We start from the raw sequence: 17,206 nt of genomic DNA, 5'->3' as shown, positions 1-17,206 counted from the left end.
TAATAAGAAATTCATACCTCTTCCCCATATTTTTCACCAAACATTGCAATAGCTCCAGCTCTTTTGGCATCAGTTAAAGGCATTACTTTAGTTTGGAGATGTGTTGCATCACCAATCCATTTATTAACCAATCCTTCAATTTCCATCATCTCATGCTCTTGGAGTGGTCTGTGGAAGTTGAAATCAAAGCGGAGACGATCAAAAGCCACCAAGGAACCAGCTTGAGATGTTTCCTGACCAAGGACACTTTTAAGTGCAGCCTGTAACAAATGTGTAGCAGTATGATGAACCTGCAACATCCAATTCTTTATAAGCATCAACAAAAAACAAAAGAAAATCTGAAGGAATCATACAAAACAGAAAAGCAGATCGTTCCGTCCAACTAATATAAACTGCTGTCACTAAAATCAGATAACAATATGTCAACTTACAAAGAAAAATTCTGAACTCTGCAAAGGATTGGATGATAAACTTCTTGCCTAAAAACTCTATAGAGGTCAGATAAAGTGTAGTACTATAACCACATGACTCCTAATCTAAACCAAATGCCTCATGCAATCACAATAATGGAAAGCAAAACATTTTTGTTATTTATTGGGTTCACTTCCCAAGGCTATTCACTCATACAAAAATTCCTTATAAACCAGTATGATGATCAGATGTCATATTACTGAAGAAAGATGCAGCTTGTGGAGATCAACTTGATAATCAAGGCTATTGGTTTTCAGGTCAACAGTTTGGGATTCATTCAAAGAGGAAGACAAAGTTAAATAACAAGAAATATTGCTTCATGAGTGAGGGGCCAACAAACCATAGTTGCACAAGAAGCGTGAAGCAGCAACATAATCAGATGCAAGAGTGGGGCAGAGTAACTTTCAAAATGTTAGTAAGTACAAGCAAGTAGGAAGCAGGAAGGGGGGTGCAAGTTCCAAGCGCAATTCAAGGTGGAAGCAATTCCTGTCAGAAGAATCATGCAACTAAGCACCAAACAGACTCTACCACATAATTGAAGTTCCAAGCTTTGTAATAACTAATCAGAAGTTAGGGTGTGTTTGGTAAAACTTAAGTTAACAATTTATCACTGAAAAATGGAATTTTCAGTGATTTTTGCAATTCAGACTGTTTGATAACAAAAAGTCTCACTAAAAATTTAAGATTTCTTTTTTTCAGCTACCGCCGCCTGGCTTAAACCTTATAGCTGAATGTGGCAAGTCATTTCCATTTAAATTTTTGGATGAATTTTGACCAAAATCTCCCTATCAATTCTTTAAAATGGCAAAATTACCCTTAGAGAGATTCAAAACATTACACGAACCTCTCACAAGTCGTTCTCTCTTCTCTTTCGAGTAAGAAAATCCCTGACTATCAGGAGACTAAATCCTTCCTTTCTTCCGGTTAATTTTCCTTTGATTTGAAGGTAAGATTTCAATCATTTACTTTCTAAAACCTTTTTAGGGCCCACCATGATATTTATTTGTCATCCATATCGTTCATAAGGTCACAAGGGCCTAGATGAAGGGAAAATGTAAGTATCAAATTGATTTAAAATTTCTATGGCCTCCAGGATGTTCTAAAAGGAAGACATCCAATTCCATTACTTCTTGTGGTAGGGTCCACTTGAACTTTGGATTTGCCTCACTTTCGGGCTCATGCCCTAAAATGATCTTGCCAAATGGAGGATATAGCACATACATCATGGCAGGCCCCACAAAATGTGGTATTTTCAACTAAAAAAAGGGACTTGCGTCGCATGACAAACTGCTAAAGGGATTGCACGGCTTCGGTATATTCCTGGGTTACCTTGCGCTTTCGGCGAAGGCACCTGCACAGCTTGGTGGTTTTCCTTAATCCACCTACCTAATTGTAGAGCCCACTATTATGTAGATGCCTTAAATCCACACCGTTCAACCATTTTGAAAGTTCATTTTAGGGCATGATCCCAAAAATGAAGCTGACTTAAATATTAGGTGGACTACAAGAAACAGTACTAATTGAATCCCACCATTAAAAATTTTATGGATTCCACCGGAAAGTTATTTGCCATCCAACCTGTTGATAAGGTCACAAAGACCTAGATGAAGAGACCACACGCATACCATCTTGATCCAAAGATTTTGTGGCCCATAAGAAGTTTTTAATTGTCAATCACCACTATTTCATGTACTATGGTCCATTTAGAATTTGGAACTACATTTTTTGGATCATGCCCTAAACTGAGCTTTCAAGATGGATGGACGGCATGGCTGTAGTCACATACATCACAGCAGGCCCCACAATCAGGGGTCTCACCCACCTTGGATCCACCGAGGTCTCACCTAATCTGCTCCTGCCTGGACGCAGTTTGCCTATCGACAGTGTATGTTGCCCCTCCGAGGTGGCTACTGGACAGTGCTCTGTGGGCCCCACCATGATGTATGTTTTTCATCCACCCCGTCCATCTATTTTTTTCATATCATTTCAGGGCATGATCGCAAAAATGAGATGAATTCAAATCTCAAGTGGACCACACCACAAGAAAACAATAGTGATCGAACGCCTAACGTTAAAAATTTCCTAGGGGCCGCTGGAATGTTTATTTTCCATCCAACCTATTCATTAGGTCACATAGACCTAGATTATAGGAAAACACAAATACCAGCTTCATCCAAAATGTTTGTAGCCCCAAGAAGTTTTTAATGGTGTGTTCAATCACTGTTGTTTCCTGTGGTGTGGTCCACATGACATTTGGATCTTCCTCGTTTTTTGGGCTCATGCCCTAAAAATGTATGGAAAAATAGATGGACGGCGTGGATAAACCACATATGTTATGTTTGGGGCCATAGAGCACCATCCAGTAGCTACTGGTTACTTATAACGTCAGTAGACAATCCGCGTCCCTCCCACTGACTACAGATTTGGGGGTTGCGGATTAGGTGGGACCTCGGATCCACTGAGGTGTGTGGGACCCCTAACTGTGGAACCCACATTGATGTATGTGGATACATCCACGCCGTCCATCTGAATTGAAAACTCATTTTATGGCATGATCCAAAAAAATGAAGCAGATCCAAATTTAAGATAGACCATAATTCAGGGCCATTTGTCATGTGAATTCCATGATGTATGCTTTGTGGCCCGTAAATCAGGCCCATCGAGCACCATCCAGTAGCTACTGGTTACTTATAGCATCAGCAGACAATCCGTGTCCCTCCCGCTGACCGCAGATTTGGGGGTTGCAGATTAGGTGGGACCTCGGATCCACTGAGGTGTGTGGGACCCCTAACTGTGGAGCCCACCTTGATGTATGTGGATACATCCACGCCGTCCATCCGAATTGAAAACTCATTTTATGGCATGATCCAAAAAAATGAAGCAGGTCCAAATCTAAGATGGACCATAGTTCAGGGCCATTTGTCATGTGAATTCCATGATGTATGCTTTGTGGCCCGTAAATCAGGCCCACCTGATCATCAGGTGGTTCACATGTGCACGCTAAATGTTGGCTGATGGTTAATTTTTGTGAGAGACTTATTTGATACTCTTCATAGTATATTACATTCTATATGCATGTACTTAGAAATTGTACACGTGGCATAAACTAAATGTTGCCTAGTCCAGTCCCAAAATCAGATTGGTTGAATCGCTGACTCTTGGTCATTGGACTTCTAAATTTTTAGCGGTCCAATAAATGCCAACCAATCTTTTATATATTTTGATATTCATGTTGATATGTCTAAATAAACCTCTTGTATGTAACAACTATGACACCGGAGCAAAGGAGGTTACTGAAGATTATATTAGTGAAACTCCTACACAAATATTATAAACAATTTTATATCACTAACGAATCAGCAAATACTTCAGCTCTGTCAGGATACAAATTTGTGAAAGGGATTTTAAAAGGCTCTTTAGTAGTATGCAATGAATTGTTAACAATGGAGAAACACGCATTTATTACTTCGTGCAACCGGTTTCAAGAAAGACGGTGGCTTACAAATAGTCGCTATTTAACCGTTGAAGAGAAGGTGGCAATGTTTTTAATTACAATTAGCCATAATATTCGGAACCGATTTGTAAAATATTGCTTCCAACACTCGAGGTAAACAGTACATAAATATTTACATGAAGTATTATGGGTTATGTTGAAGTTTTCTAAAGAGATGATCGTATCTCCATCATTTGATCAAATTCAAGACAACATCCGGACCCATTGACAACTTAGACAAATATTTAAGGTACAATTACATTTATATTAGAATACACATATTCAGTTTTTTTTTTTTTCCCCTTTATACCATAATGTTAACATTGCTTTTGTTTGCAAAGGGTGTTGTTGGTGCGATAGATGGAACTCTTATACATGCATGCATTCCAGCAAATAAGCAAACACCTTATAGAGGTAGAGGTAGGTCGGAATGCTATCAAAATGTTATGGCCATGTGCGACTTCAATATGATTTTTATGTACGTGCAAGCTAGATGGGAAGGAGTGGCCCATGATTCAAAGGTTTTGATGGAGACTGTACGTGATCCACCGAACAATTTTCCAATGCCCCCTCGTGTTAAGCATTATGTACTTTATTTTATATAAGATGGTTAGATTTTTCTAATTACCTATTGAGAAGACTTTTTTGGTCTTGCTGCAGATAAATATTTTTTAGTTGATGCTGCCTACCCGCACACACGAGGTTTCATGGCACTATACCACAATGTGCGGTATTGGTTGCCTGACTTTTGAAGTGGTGGTCACACTAGAGGCAAGGAAGAGGTATTTAATCATGCACATGCCAAGTTGAGGAACGTAATTGAACGGGCATTTGGTGTATTAAAGGCGCGCTTTCCAATTTTAAAGAGGATGGCACCATATTCATTCCCGACTCAAAAGGAATATAGTGAATGCATGCATGGCAATTCACAGTTTCCTTCGGAAAACATCAACTGCAAATAATTTATTCCATCGATATGATGATGAAGATGTCTACTTAGAAAGGTCAGAGAATCAGGAAGACGATATGCCAAACATAGAGAAGTTGGACAGACTGATCCAAATCTTATGTTTAATTTGCGAGAGAGAATCACAAATGAACTTTTCAATCACATAGTTGAATTATCTTCTCTTTTACAACTTGTTTTTGTTTATTTATGATAGTTAACAGACCTATTTAACCTTATATCAATACAAAAAATGTTATTCCATATATTTATTCAATTTAATGATACCCAATGCTTAATATTATCAAAGGGTTATGAATATTCTATCAAGAAGAGTATAGCACATGGTCTATCAATTGATGGATCATGTTTGGGAGATGTATGTGGATGGGGCGTAATTGTGCCAAATTTGGTGGCAAGGCAATAGCATGTTTTGTCTCATATTCTCTAAAAGATGGAAATTGAGACAATGAGAGCAAATATGACAAATTGCCAATTTTCAGACATCTGTCCTTGTTTTTATCTAACAGGTTTTTGTGAAAAAAGTACTTATTTTCAGATATCAGGAAGTTTTTCGGACAAATTACCAAACGGATTTTTCGGTACTTATAGGTACTTAAATTCAGTAGTTTAAGCTTTCAGTAGTTAAATTAATTTTCAGACCTTATTTTTCAGTTTACCAAACGGCACATTACTTGTAGGCTCCTGAAATACAAAAGCTAAAAGGATAATCAGAACTCTTTTCTGTACATTTGAAATTGACAAACTTCTACATCAAAGAAGTCATAGAAAGAATAGATCCAACATAGACTGCTAAAATAAATCACTTAGCCGGAATCTTGGGTGAACTGTCAAATTCAGATTCTTCCAAAAGTGTAAGGTATTGAAGACCGGCTTGATTGGCTGGGGAAGAAACACAGGGAAACTGATCTCAGGAAGGACGGAAGACAGGGAAACTGAGGGCAAAGGATGGACTAGGGTTCTGCGGCGTCTCGCGTCCTCACAACCGCACTCCCTCTTCATAGCCAACATTCCTTTTCGTTTCACCGCGGCAGATCTCAGGCCCTCTTTCACCCGTTTTGGGGCCATATCTGACATTTTCATCCCCACAATCCCAAATACTTCTAGGAACAGTGGTTTCGGGTTTGTCAGTTATACCCGGAAGGAAGACTCCCTAGCGGCTATGGCTAAGATGCAAGGAATTTCTCTGGGAGGGCAGAGTCTCCTCACCCAGCAAGCCCATAATAGCACAGCAGCACCACCAATCCCCCATCCTCCCCTCCACCCACACTCCCAAACCCTCATAATCCCCATATCCGGCTCGAGACCACCCATCCCATCCACCCAGCACAGAATACATCCCCAAACAGCCCCACCCTTCGGATTCCTCCCGCGATCTCAGCGGCTAGGAGACGACGACTAGCATCGACCCTCATTGGGGTGGCCTCATCCCCCTCTTGCTCCATCACCCATCTCACGGATGCCCTCGGACTCTCCAGTTACGGCACATCGACGGTTGAACTAGCCAGGATCTCCAGCCAGAACTTCCTCTTCAACTTTCAATCCAGACAGGAGGCTCTATCCTTCATGGATGAATCGCCTCTTCACCAATCTACGGGCCTCAGATTTGTATCCCTATGGGTGCCATCAGCAGTTTCCACCAACACTGGCATTTGGATCCGCATCCAAGGCATTCCGATTCATGTGTGGTGCAAACAGACTTTAGAGCAGATTGTTGGCTTTTATAGACTCGTGGTGGAATGTGACCAATTATCCCTATCCACTACCTGCCTCATGTTTGCCCGAGTCCAGATCATCCCCAACCCTGGCCTCTCTCCCACCATCTTGGATCATGAAGTTGATGGCCTCTCATTCCCGATCATTACCACATTCGAACTACCACAACTGACCCCCACCATCAACTCTGCAATCCCTCCCCAGCAGATCGAAGATACTCCTGGCCTCCAAACCCACCCAAATAGCCACCGAACACCATCCCATCTGCCTGCAGTCTCCTTGCCTAATCAGCCTAGCAAGGCCAGACCAGGCCCTATACCTGTTCGAACTTATGCCACATCTAGTCTAAACAGATCACGCTCTCCCACGGCCACCACCGACTCTTCAATCCCACCCCAGCAGGTCGAAGCTACCCCTCACCTCCAAACTCACCCACATAGCCATTTAACCCCACCCTTGGTGCCAGAAGATTCTTTGGCTAATCAGCCTAGCAAGGATAGACCAGGCCCACCACCTATTCGACCTTATGCCTCATCCAGTCCTAAAAGAGCATGCTCACTTATTGATCAATATGATGCCCCAGTTAGCCAGGACAGAACATGGCCTTCTAATCCTCCCAGCAACAACCTGGATTCAGCACCCCGAGCCATGCCCATGCTCCCATGCCATCAGACCACCCAAGCACTACTCGCTCTCCCATCCACCATCCCGAACCAATCTACCCAACCACCTGGCCCCTCCATCAACAATCAGTGCCCAACCCCCCAACTCCAAATCCATACCATTCACAGCAATCCCATTGTCATTACCCTTGCGCCCTACTCCCTAACCATCCAACCAGCCAACCATGCCCCCCAAATAGCTCACTTTCAACCTTGTCTCTCCCCTCAGCCCTCCTCATGCCCCTCGACCCAACCTGATACCCCTACCATGAGGCCGATAGCCATTCAAACCACCAGCATTCCTAATGCCATCAATCCTCAGCCAACCCTAGCACCCATGCAACATCATTCCCCCTCCATTCTCAGAAATTCACATTGGCTCCTATCGAACACCTCTTCTTTTTCTTCTCCCCAACCCATCCACATTTCAAAGCCCATAACATGCCAAGCTCCTCACTTTCCTGCAGCGACCTCCTCGCCAGAAGGGCTGGATGTTCACAATACCCAATCTAACACCCACCGTATCCCCACCACCCAGCCTGCCCAACATTCTGCTGACGTTGGCACGGCCCAACATTTGCAGATAGCTGACCAAGCTTTCGGGACTGTTGAAAATAGGATGGACAGTCCAGGGAGGTGGAGCTGGCCCTGTAATCAGAAATTTTTCTCCCCAGCCAAGAACTCGAATTCAGATGATGAGAACTCCTCAAAATACATCTCAGACTCCCAACCCGAATCACTTTCTTCCCCAATCCCAACTCGCAACGCTGAAGGAGAGATACAACTTTGGGTGGACATGAGTGGACTCCGAAACCATCATGCCCACACCCCTTCCCCGACTCTGGCAAACATCCGCTCTGCCATTCAAAAAAAGAAAGAGTCAATCAAGCGTAGTTTCGGTATAACCAAAAACAGGAAGAGGGCCGCAGCCAAAGGAAAGGAACTCAATGCTTAGCATACTCTCATGGAACGTGCGTGGGGCAGGTAATGCCTCGACCCTTCGGTACCTCAGAAGATTAGTCCGCATCCACTGCATTGCCATTCTTCCGCTGCAGGAACCTATGGTCCACCCTAGTAAAAGGGCCCAGATTGCGGCGAAGCTGGGCTACCATCAATCCATTTCTAAAGACGCAACGGGCAGGAAGATCTGGATTCTCTCTAGGCCCCCTTTCTCCCTGCAGCCAATTGCGGCCTCGCAACAGAGTATCACCCTCCGCTTGTCCATTGAAGACAACGACCAGTCCATCACCATTACAGTCATTTACGCTGCCTGTAACAGAACAGACAGAACCCACTTGTGGGACGATATCGCATCCACTTCCAATTCTCATCTGGGAGTACCGTGGCTGGTCTGCGGCGATTTCAACACAACCATTTCTGCTGATGAGAGAATTGGCAGTCGATCCCCTAATATCAAAAGCATGTAGGATTTCAAGGCAGCTATAGAAGATGCTGGGCTGATAGATGTCGGATTCACTGGTTCGAGATATACCTGGTGCAATAACAGATCAGGCCAGAACCATCGATGGGCCTAGCTCGACAGAATGTTGTTCAACTCCACCTGGCTACAAGCATTCCCTAACAACAAAGTCGAACATTTATCTCGGGTATTCTTGGATCACTCTCCTTTGCTCCTCTCTATTCAAGCCTCAACAGGTAACTGTCCCAGGCCCTTTAAATTCCAGAACATGTGGATTCATCATGATAGTTTCCGCTCCCTTGTTCATGACTCTTGGCATCTAGATGTCCAGGCCATGCCTATGGTTAAACTATTTTTGAAATTGAAAAGGCTAAAATCGGCCCTCAAAGGTTGGAATTCCCAGATTTTTGGGAATGTTTTCCAGAATGTTAAGATGGTTGAAGACGGAGTCATCGCTGCTGAAGCCTAGCTCCTCTTTTCTAGAACGGACGTCGACAGGATCAACCTCAACCATGCTCAAGCTTCTCTCAAGCAGGCCCTCCTTCAAGAAGAGATTTTCTGGAAACAAAAATCCAGAATATCTTGGCTAAAGGAGGGAGACCGGAACACCCGCTTCTTCCACGCATCAGTTCTCGAGAAGAGAAGGAGGTTAGCTATTCATTCCATCCAGCTTCCCTCAGGCTCTACCATCTCCTCAGACAATGAGATTGGTATGGAGGCTGTCAAATTTTATGAGGATCTGTTCAAATCCAGGGCCATTCACCCGCCCAACAGCCTGCTTGATACCGTTCCTCCCCTTGTTTCTCAACACACGAACGAGGCCCTTCTGCGCCCTCCCTCTTTGGACGAAGTAAAAGAGGCCGTCTTTGCCATCCCAGCCAAAAGCGCGCCTGGCCCAGACGAATTCACAGGCCTCTTCTTCTCCTTGTGTTGGGATACTGTCCAGGGTGACGTTTATAATGCCACCGTCGAATTCTTTCAAGGAGGCACCATTCCAAGATCATTTCGATGCTCGTCTCTTTTCCTAATTCGCAAGAAGAAAAATGTGTCCTCCTTCCCTGATTATCGCCCCATTAGCCTATGTAACTGCATCCACAAGATCCTTTCTAAAATTCTAGCAACCAGGCTGTCTAAGGTCCTCCCCTCAATCATTTCTAAAGAACAAAGTGCATTTGTCAAGTACCGATCCATTGTGGAGGCCATCTCCATAGCTTCAGAAATGGCTAGCGATATCGACCGTAAAGTGCATGGTGGCAATATCATCATGAAACTCGATATGGAAAAAGCCTATGACAGGTTGGAATGGCCGTTCATATGCGCCGTCCTTCTTAAATTTGGCTTTCATCCGTCCTGGGTCCAGTTGGCTAGGCAATGTTGGGAAGGATGCTGGTTCTCCATTATCATCAACGGGAAACCGCATGGTTTCTTTCCTTCTTCGAGGGGTCTCCGTCAGGGGGACCCCCTCTCACCGACCATCTTTATCATTGCGGTGGATGTCCTTAGCCGAGGCCTCAAATATGTCTTCCTGTTGCGGAGATGCCTCCCCTACAATCTCTCAAGAAGCTGCCCCATCATTTCTCACATTGTTTTTGCTGATGATACCATTATTTTCTTGAATGGCAGGCTCTCTTCAATCCGCTCGCTGCTAGCTCATCAAGTCTTATTAGAATGAGTCGGGCCAGAAAGTCAACTCCTCCAAGAGCAGCTTCATTCTTCCTAGGAAAGCTCCTCTCAATAGAGCCAAGTAGATTGAAAGAATGACTGGATTTCAGCGAGCTTCATTCCCCATTTCTTATCTCAGTGTTCCCTTACTCAAAGGGAGGAATAGATATCGCCACATGCTGCCCCTCATTCAGAAAATCGAACACAAGATCGCCGGATGGAAGGCTAAACTCCTCAACCAAGCTGCTAAGATTGTTCTCATTAAGCACGTCCTTGCTAGCATGCCCATGCATATCCTCTCTTCAGTCAACATCCCAATTAGAGCCATCCATCACATCAAGAAATCCATGGCCTCTTTCTTCTGGGGATCCCCAGAAGGGTCCAATCGCCATCACTGGGTCAGCTGGAAGGAGATATGCTACCCAACCTCGGAGGGGGGTCTTGGGTTCCGTCGAATGCGTGATGTCATGCAAGCTTTCCGCTGCAAGATGGCTTGGCAACTCTTCCAGGGGAAATCTCAATGGGCCAAGCTTATTTCAGCGAAGTACTTTCGATTGGTTGAACCCCTCTTCCGCCCAAGCAAGGGTAGCAACTCTACCCTTTGGAAGGACGTCAACAACAACATGCAATTTTGCATCCTTAATTCCCGATGGTTAATTGGCTCCGGGAACGTCAAATTTTGGCTACAAAACTGGATAGGAAAGGGCCTCCTCCAACATGCAACCACCTCTCCCGCTCTCCCCCCCCCCCCCCCCCCTAACCAAGCTATCTCAGAATGCGGTATAGTTTTCACAGACAGAGAGGACAAGCTCTGCTGGAACCTCTCCAAGGACGGGAAATTCTCTCTTAAATCAGCATGGGCCAATCTCCGCTTAACTCGGCCTAAACAATGATGGGCCATCTGGGCTTGGAACCAGTACATCCCTCCCAAGATAGCTGTTTTTTGTTGGAAGGTAATGCACTTGGCAGTCCCTGTTGACGCAGCTGTCCAACGCGTAAGGATTAGTCTTGCCTCCAAATCTCTTCTCCCCTCCCGGCACCGACCTCTTCACCCGATCCCAACTCCAGCAAAATGCTCTCGGCAGTCCGCAGCTAATCAGCCCAAGCGCCCTACCTCCCACGTCTCAGCATCACCTCACCTTCCATATCCCATCCCAAAATATGCCCCCCCCCCCCCCCGTGGCCCTGCGCCAATTAGCCCTCTCCCATTCCCAGGCTTTTCGGCCCAACCACCCCTCATCCCCCAATAGTTCAGCCACCTCTCGCAGGTACACTCCCGCAGGCCCGCCATCAACGCCCCTTTCAATCCCCAGGCCCACTCCGAAGATATCCAACACCTGTTCTCCCACAGCAAGATCGCAACTGCGGTTTGGACTCACTTCGCTACCCTCTTCCATATGCCAACCACTCAAAACAAGTCCATCCAAACCATCATTCATCAATGGTCCGCTACAGCCTCTCATTCCTCTTTGCATCGTTTTCTCATAGGCTTGGCCCCTCCTATCATTGTTTGGGAAATCTGGATGGGTAAGAACGGCACCAGATTCGAGAATAAGACTTTCAAGGTGGACGACACCATTTTCAGAATCTCTAACCGGCTCATTGAGATAGACACGCTTCTCCATGACATCGACCACTCCACCTGGCAAGACCTAGTCCTCAGAGGCTCCTGATCGATTCCTGTTACCCCCTCCTCCATGACCGCCACCGTTGTCAAGTGGGTTATGCCACCTAACAATTGGATCAAGCTGAACATTAATGGCTCTGCCAAGTGCAATCCTGGGCTAAGAGGTGGGGGAGGCGTCTGTCGCGACCATCAGGGAAACATGATCTTCGCTTTCCATAACCGGTTTGGCCACGTCTCCAACATGGTGGTTAAAGCCCGTGTTATGGCAGACGACATCCATCTGTGCAAAACATTAGGGTTGTCCTCCATTATTGTTGAGACGGATTCCCGCACTCTTTTCGACGCGGCTTCTTCCCCTTCCTCCTCTTGCGGCTCGAGCCTCGGGTACTTCCTTGGCTACATACATCAGCAAACCTAGGCCCTAAACATCCACTTTTCTCATATGCTCCGTGAAGGGAACTCTGTGGCAGATGGTCGTGCTAATCTCGCTAGCAGCGGCTCCTCCGATCATCTTTATCTCAGGTCTTCTAACCTTCCCGTCTAATTAGAGGCAATCTCGTCTTGGACAAAGCTGGCATGGGCTGGATTAAGCAGCGCAAAATCAGGAAAGGTGTTGGGTAATCGGCCTTTCTACTCCACCCAACCCCCCTCAAGCCCCATTATTCTCTTCCTACTGACGAGTCTGCTCCGTCCAGTCCTCCTCACCCTGCCTCGGCCTCTTTTCCATTTCCTTTTGTATTTTTCTTTACAAGATGATAGTCGGGGCCCACTTGTTTCTTTTTTTTTTTTTCCCTACCTTGTGGCTTCGGCCGAATGTTTGTAAATTGTCTCCTCTATACAATATACAAATAATCTTTAAAAAAAAAAAAAAACACTCCAATGAGAAAAGAAAAAAAGAAAGAAAGAAAGAAAGAAAGCTAGAATCTTGAGTTCCACACACATGCATGCTCCCACACACATGTTCCAATGCTCTTAAAGCACCATAAGTTATAGTGCTCCTAGTTGCCTTGGGACACTTAGTCCAATCTCTTGTTGCACACCGTTCCTTAGGTCTAGTGCACATTTCAAGGACTACCATACAAATATCACACCAATCTGACCAAAATTAACCATTTGATCGATGGCCTTTACTATGGACGATCAAGAAACATTTATGCAAAAATAGTTCCAATCAACAAAATGATCCATCTATTTATTAGGGCTCATCATGGATTGCTTATGATTCAAAGGAATCACTTTTGTTAAGCAATCATAACCATCCCATCCATGGGCTGGAAAAAGAATGGATGTAGGGGGGAAAAAAAGCCAAAACAAGGATGGATTGGATTATCAGATCAGTGTGATTTTTGTACAAAAGTCCATTAAATGCACTCTAGACTTAATGGACAGTTCAAATCAATCAATTTAACCATACAACTGAACCGATGCAACTAGGAGCACTAACAGTTATAGTGCTGCTTGTTGCATTGAAACATTTAGAAAATCCAATTGATTGATCCAGACTATTAATTAGGTCCAACGAACGTTTCATGGGCAACCATGCAAACATCACACCGATTTGACAAATATTAACCATTTGATCAATGGCCTTAATAAGGATGGCCAAGATTGTTTGCACAAAATGGGTCCAACCAACAATTTGATCCATCTTTTTGTTAGGGACAATCATGGATTATTTATGATTCTCAAGAATCGAAACCATCCCATCCATGGGTTGGAAAAGGATGGCTGCAGAAAAAATTGACCAAAAACGAGGATGGATTGGATCATCTGGTCAGTGCGAGTTCCGATCAATCAATTGGACTGTTCAAGTAGGATCACTACAACTTCTGGTGTTATAAGAGCACTGGAGCCTCCCTCCCTCCCTCCCTCCCTCATACACGCATTGCATAGTAGGCAAACTTATGCAAGGAGTCTCCTCCCTCCTTCTGGAAGTATCACTGGTCAAAAGTGAAAACATAAACAAAAAAGGATAAAATATATACTGATGAATAGCCATACAGTTATGTAACTCAAAAGCTTCAATATCAAGTTACATAACTTATTATGTTTTATCTAAAACCATTGTTTTTCTCTGAAAATCAGCATTAGCAGATGTAAAGACTGAACATAGAGAATGGAGATGTGAAGTCAAAACGGAATATGGATCTGACAAGCGGAGTGTTTACCTTAGCCCGTTGTCTCAAATTTGCATCCACAGCAGCATCCACTTCTGTACCAACCTCAATAGTTCCCTCCCTAATAGTACCCTTATGAACGAAAATGTTTCCAAGAGACTTTTTGACATCTTTGACCTCCACGATAGTTTTTCCCTTATCTTCCTCAGATTCCAAGACATACAGATAACCATGATCTCCCACTTGACCACCTGATTCAGCATAAAATGGTGTCCTGTTCAGCAAAATTTCAACTTCACTTCCTTTGGAAACCTGGACTACAGGATCCCCATTCACCAACAGGCCTTTTACCGTTGCCGTGGCAGAAAGGGTTTCATATCCCAGAAATTCAGTATCAGGAACACTCTTTGTAAGCTCAGATGCACTTCCAACAGAAAGCTTAACGACATTATGAGCAGCCTGAGATTGACGTCGTTGGTTCTCCATTTCAACATCGAAATCCTTCATATCTATACTCACACCTCGCTCTTCTGCAACTTCGCTTGTTATTTCTATTGGGAAACCATATGTGTCATACAAGAGAAATGCATCTTTCCCAGACAAACAAGGTCGGCTTCCATTTTTCTTAGCACTTAATAATGCATCAGTTAGAAATTCTTCAAGCAGCTTTTCTCCTCTCTCAAGAGTCTGAACAAAACGTAGCTCTTCCCTTTTTAGCTCCTCTAGAATCCGGAGTGACCTGGCCTTTACTTCCAAGTCTATTCGGGTGCTCAACTCAATTACTGTCTCTGCAAGTGTAGATAGAAAAGCTCCTTCAAGATCCCCCTCACCATAACCCTTCATACCAAGTAACCTGCCAATACGAACAACCCTTCTAATGAGCCGCCGAACTACATAACCCCTCCCGATATTTGATGGGAGAACCCCATCTGATATGAGATAGACAACTGCACGCATATGATCTCCGATTATCTGGAAAATATTAACAGAAGAAAATAAAAACTTAACTGCTTGGTTAAGTAACATTTTGGGATCAAAATAAAACAGTTGTCCATGAGTGTTCTCAAGTGGAACAAGAAATACTTCCAAAATGATATCTTGCCTTAAGTTTGGTCTTTATATCATCATCAGCATCAGCGTAAGAGACCCCTGCCAATGTTGAGGCCTTCTCTATAATGGGATAAATCAAGTCAGTCTCATAGTTGTTTGGAACCTGAAATTTGTAAGAATGTGTTAGAAGAAAAACTCACATTGAGTTGAACCTATAGTGTACAAAGAGACAAGATCCAAAGGTCCACAAAGAACATGTTTGAAGGAAGTTTGCAAGCATGTCATCATTTCAAATTAAAAAATAATAATAACATAGAGAATGCCAAATAAAGAAACCTTTCATCTTCAGGTTGAGAATGGTACAATTTTACTGGCACGCACGAACGCGCGCACGCACACACATATAGGGTTTTGCTAATGTCTCCAAACCTTTTGAACAGCACACGAGGTGACCTATTATCGATCTGAACCCTTCATTCATTGATACAACTAGGAGCAAGCCATGATGCAGGAATCACGCCGAGTTGATGATTCTAACCATTTGAGTGAGGCCATTTCTTACAACCCTCAGTTGTTTACAATCCATAAATCACATGGTTAGAATCATCAAATTGAAATATTACTTTGGATTGTAATACAAAGTGGAATCTATTTACTAGATGTTACAAGATGAAGATTGGTCCTATTTTGTTACTCTGGTCAATCTTGACTGTCCATTTTCATGCTACTGATCGGAAGCTTGGTCAAATCAGGTTTGCTTGTCAGATGATAGTTTTGAAGGGTCATGATAGCTCCAAGTCTGTCTCCACCTAGATTGAGTTGAGTACTGAAGGCGACACAATTACCATGTCCAAGAGTATGGCAAGCTTCTAAAAGATCGCTCCACTCAGCCTTCATCCTCCACAACTACTTTTGCAAAGTCAAGTATAGCTTGTTATACTTCTTCTGAGTATGTTCCTTAGGTAATTGATTCCAGTGCTTCCGATCACATGACCGATACGCATAGTGTGTTGTCTCAATTAGACAAATCTTCACCCATTTCTTTCATAACATTAGCTAATGATACTTCAACTCGAGTATCTGGTTTGGGTACTATTTGCCATTATCCAACTTTCTTTTTTATTTTTAAAGGTTAATGGAATTTTATTACAAGCCTACTTGCAACAAGCAAAACAAGAAAAGAATACAAAAACAAGATAAAAGAGACCCACAACGGGCCACACCCAAACTACCCCTTATAACCGGCTAATATCCAAGAGCCGAGATCCACCGTTTAACTTGGTTCACAATTGCCTCAACTGATCTAGAAGTGTCTTGAAAGCGATGCCTATTCCTCTCACCCCATATAGACCACCACATAACTCAAAGTGTCATTAGCCAAGAGACTATTTGCTTTTCCCTTGACGCTTCCGTGCCATGCCCAAAGAAAATCTCTAACTGAACCTGAAATCACCCAAGTCATATCCGAATCCACCAAAAATCAATACCACATAGGTTGGATGAAGGGGCAGAAGATAAACAAATGGTCAATAGTTTTGGCATCTTGCAAACACATGCAACACGAGTTGGGAATGGGCATTGATATTTTTTGAAGATCGGGCGGCTGCTGCTTCTTTGGAACAGGAGCTAGTTGGTGCCCCTGATCAGGCCAAGCTTATCATTGAGGCCAAGCTCAACAGGGTAGCAGCCTAAGTTCATTTCAAGTAAGATCTGCAAAATTTCATGCTCGCTTTGGGCATTTTGGAACAATTGTAATATTTTGCCTATTGTTATGTATCGACATTTTCATATATATACAAGAATTCTGGCAATATCTTAAAGCAGTTTTTGAATATGGATGGCATGAGTGATCTATGCTTTTCAGCACATAATCATAAATGATTGTTTTTATCAATTCATGCTTCAATTATATATTTTTCAGTGCTTGAGGCATAACATGACGATCATATAATCATGAATGACTTTTTCTTTTTTATCAATTCAGCAATACATGCTTCAGTTGCATATATTCATAATTGGAG

General features: G+C 43.5%; 1 protein-coding gene across 2 annotated transcripts in view; it reads right to left on the bottom strand.

Moving 5' to 3' along the window:
- Window positions 1-17,206, bottom strand: part of LOC131228688 (alanine--tRNA ligase, chloroplastic/mitochondrial) — a 132,349-nt gene that overhangs the window by 56,176 nt on the left and 58,967 nt on the right. For both annotated transcript variants that reach the window (XM_058224529.1, XM_058224530.1), the window contains exons 8-10: window positions 15,238-15,348; window positions 14,187-15,107; window positions 18-290 (exon numbers count right to left, since the gene is read on the bottom strand). In XM_058224529.1, coding sequence (XP_058080512.1) covers window positions 18-290; window positions 14,187-15,107; window positions 15,238-15,348 — 1,305 coding nt within the window. The remainder of the gene's footprint in view (window positions 1-17; window positions 291-14,186; window positions 15,108-15,237; window positions 15,349-17,206) is intronic.

The sequence above is a fragment of the Magnolia sinica genome, chromosome 16 (assembly GCF_029962835.1).
Source record: "Magnolia sinica isolate HGM2019 chromosome 16, MsV1, whole genome shotgun sequence".
NCBI lineage: Eukaryota > Viridiplantae > Streptophyta > Magnoliopsida > Magnoliales > Magnoliaceae > Magnolia > Magnolia sinica.
Note: the sequence above shows the minus strand (reverse complement) of the source record. Positions and strands in the feature narration are given on the sequence as shown.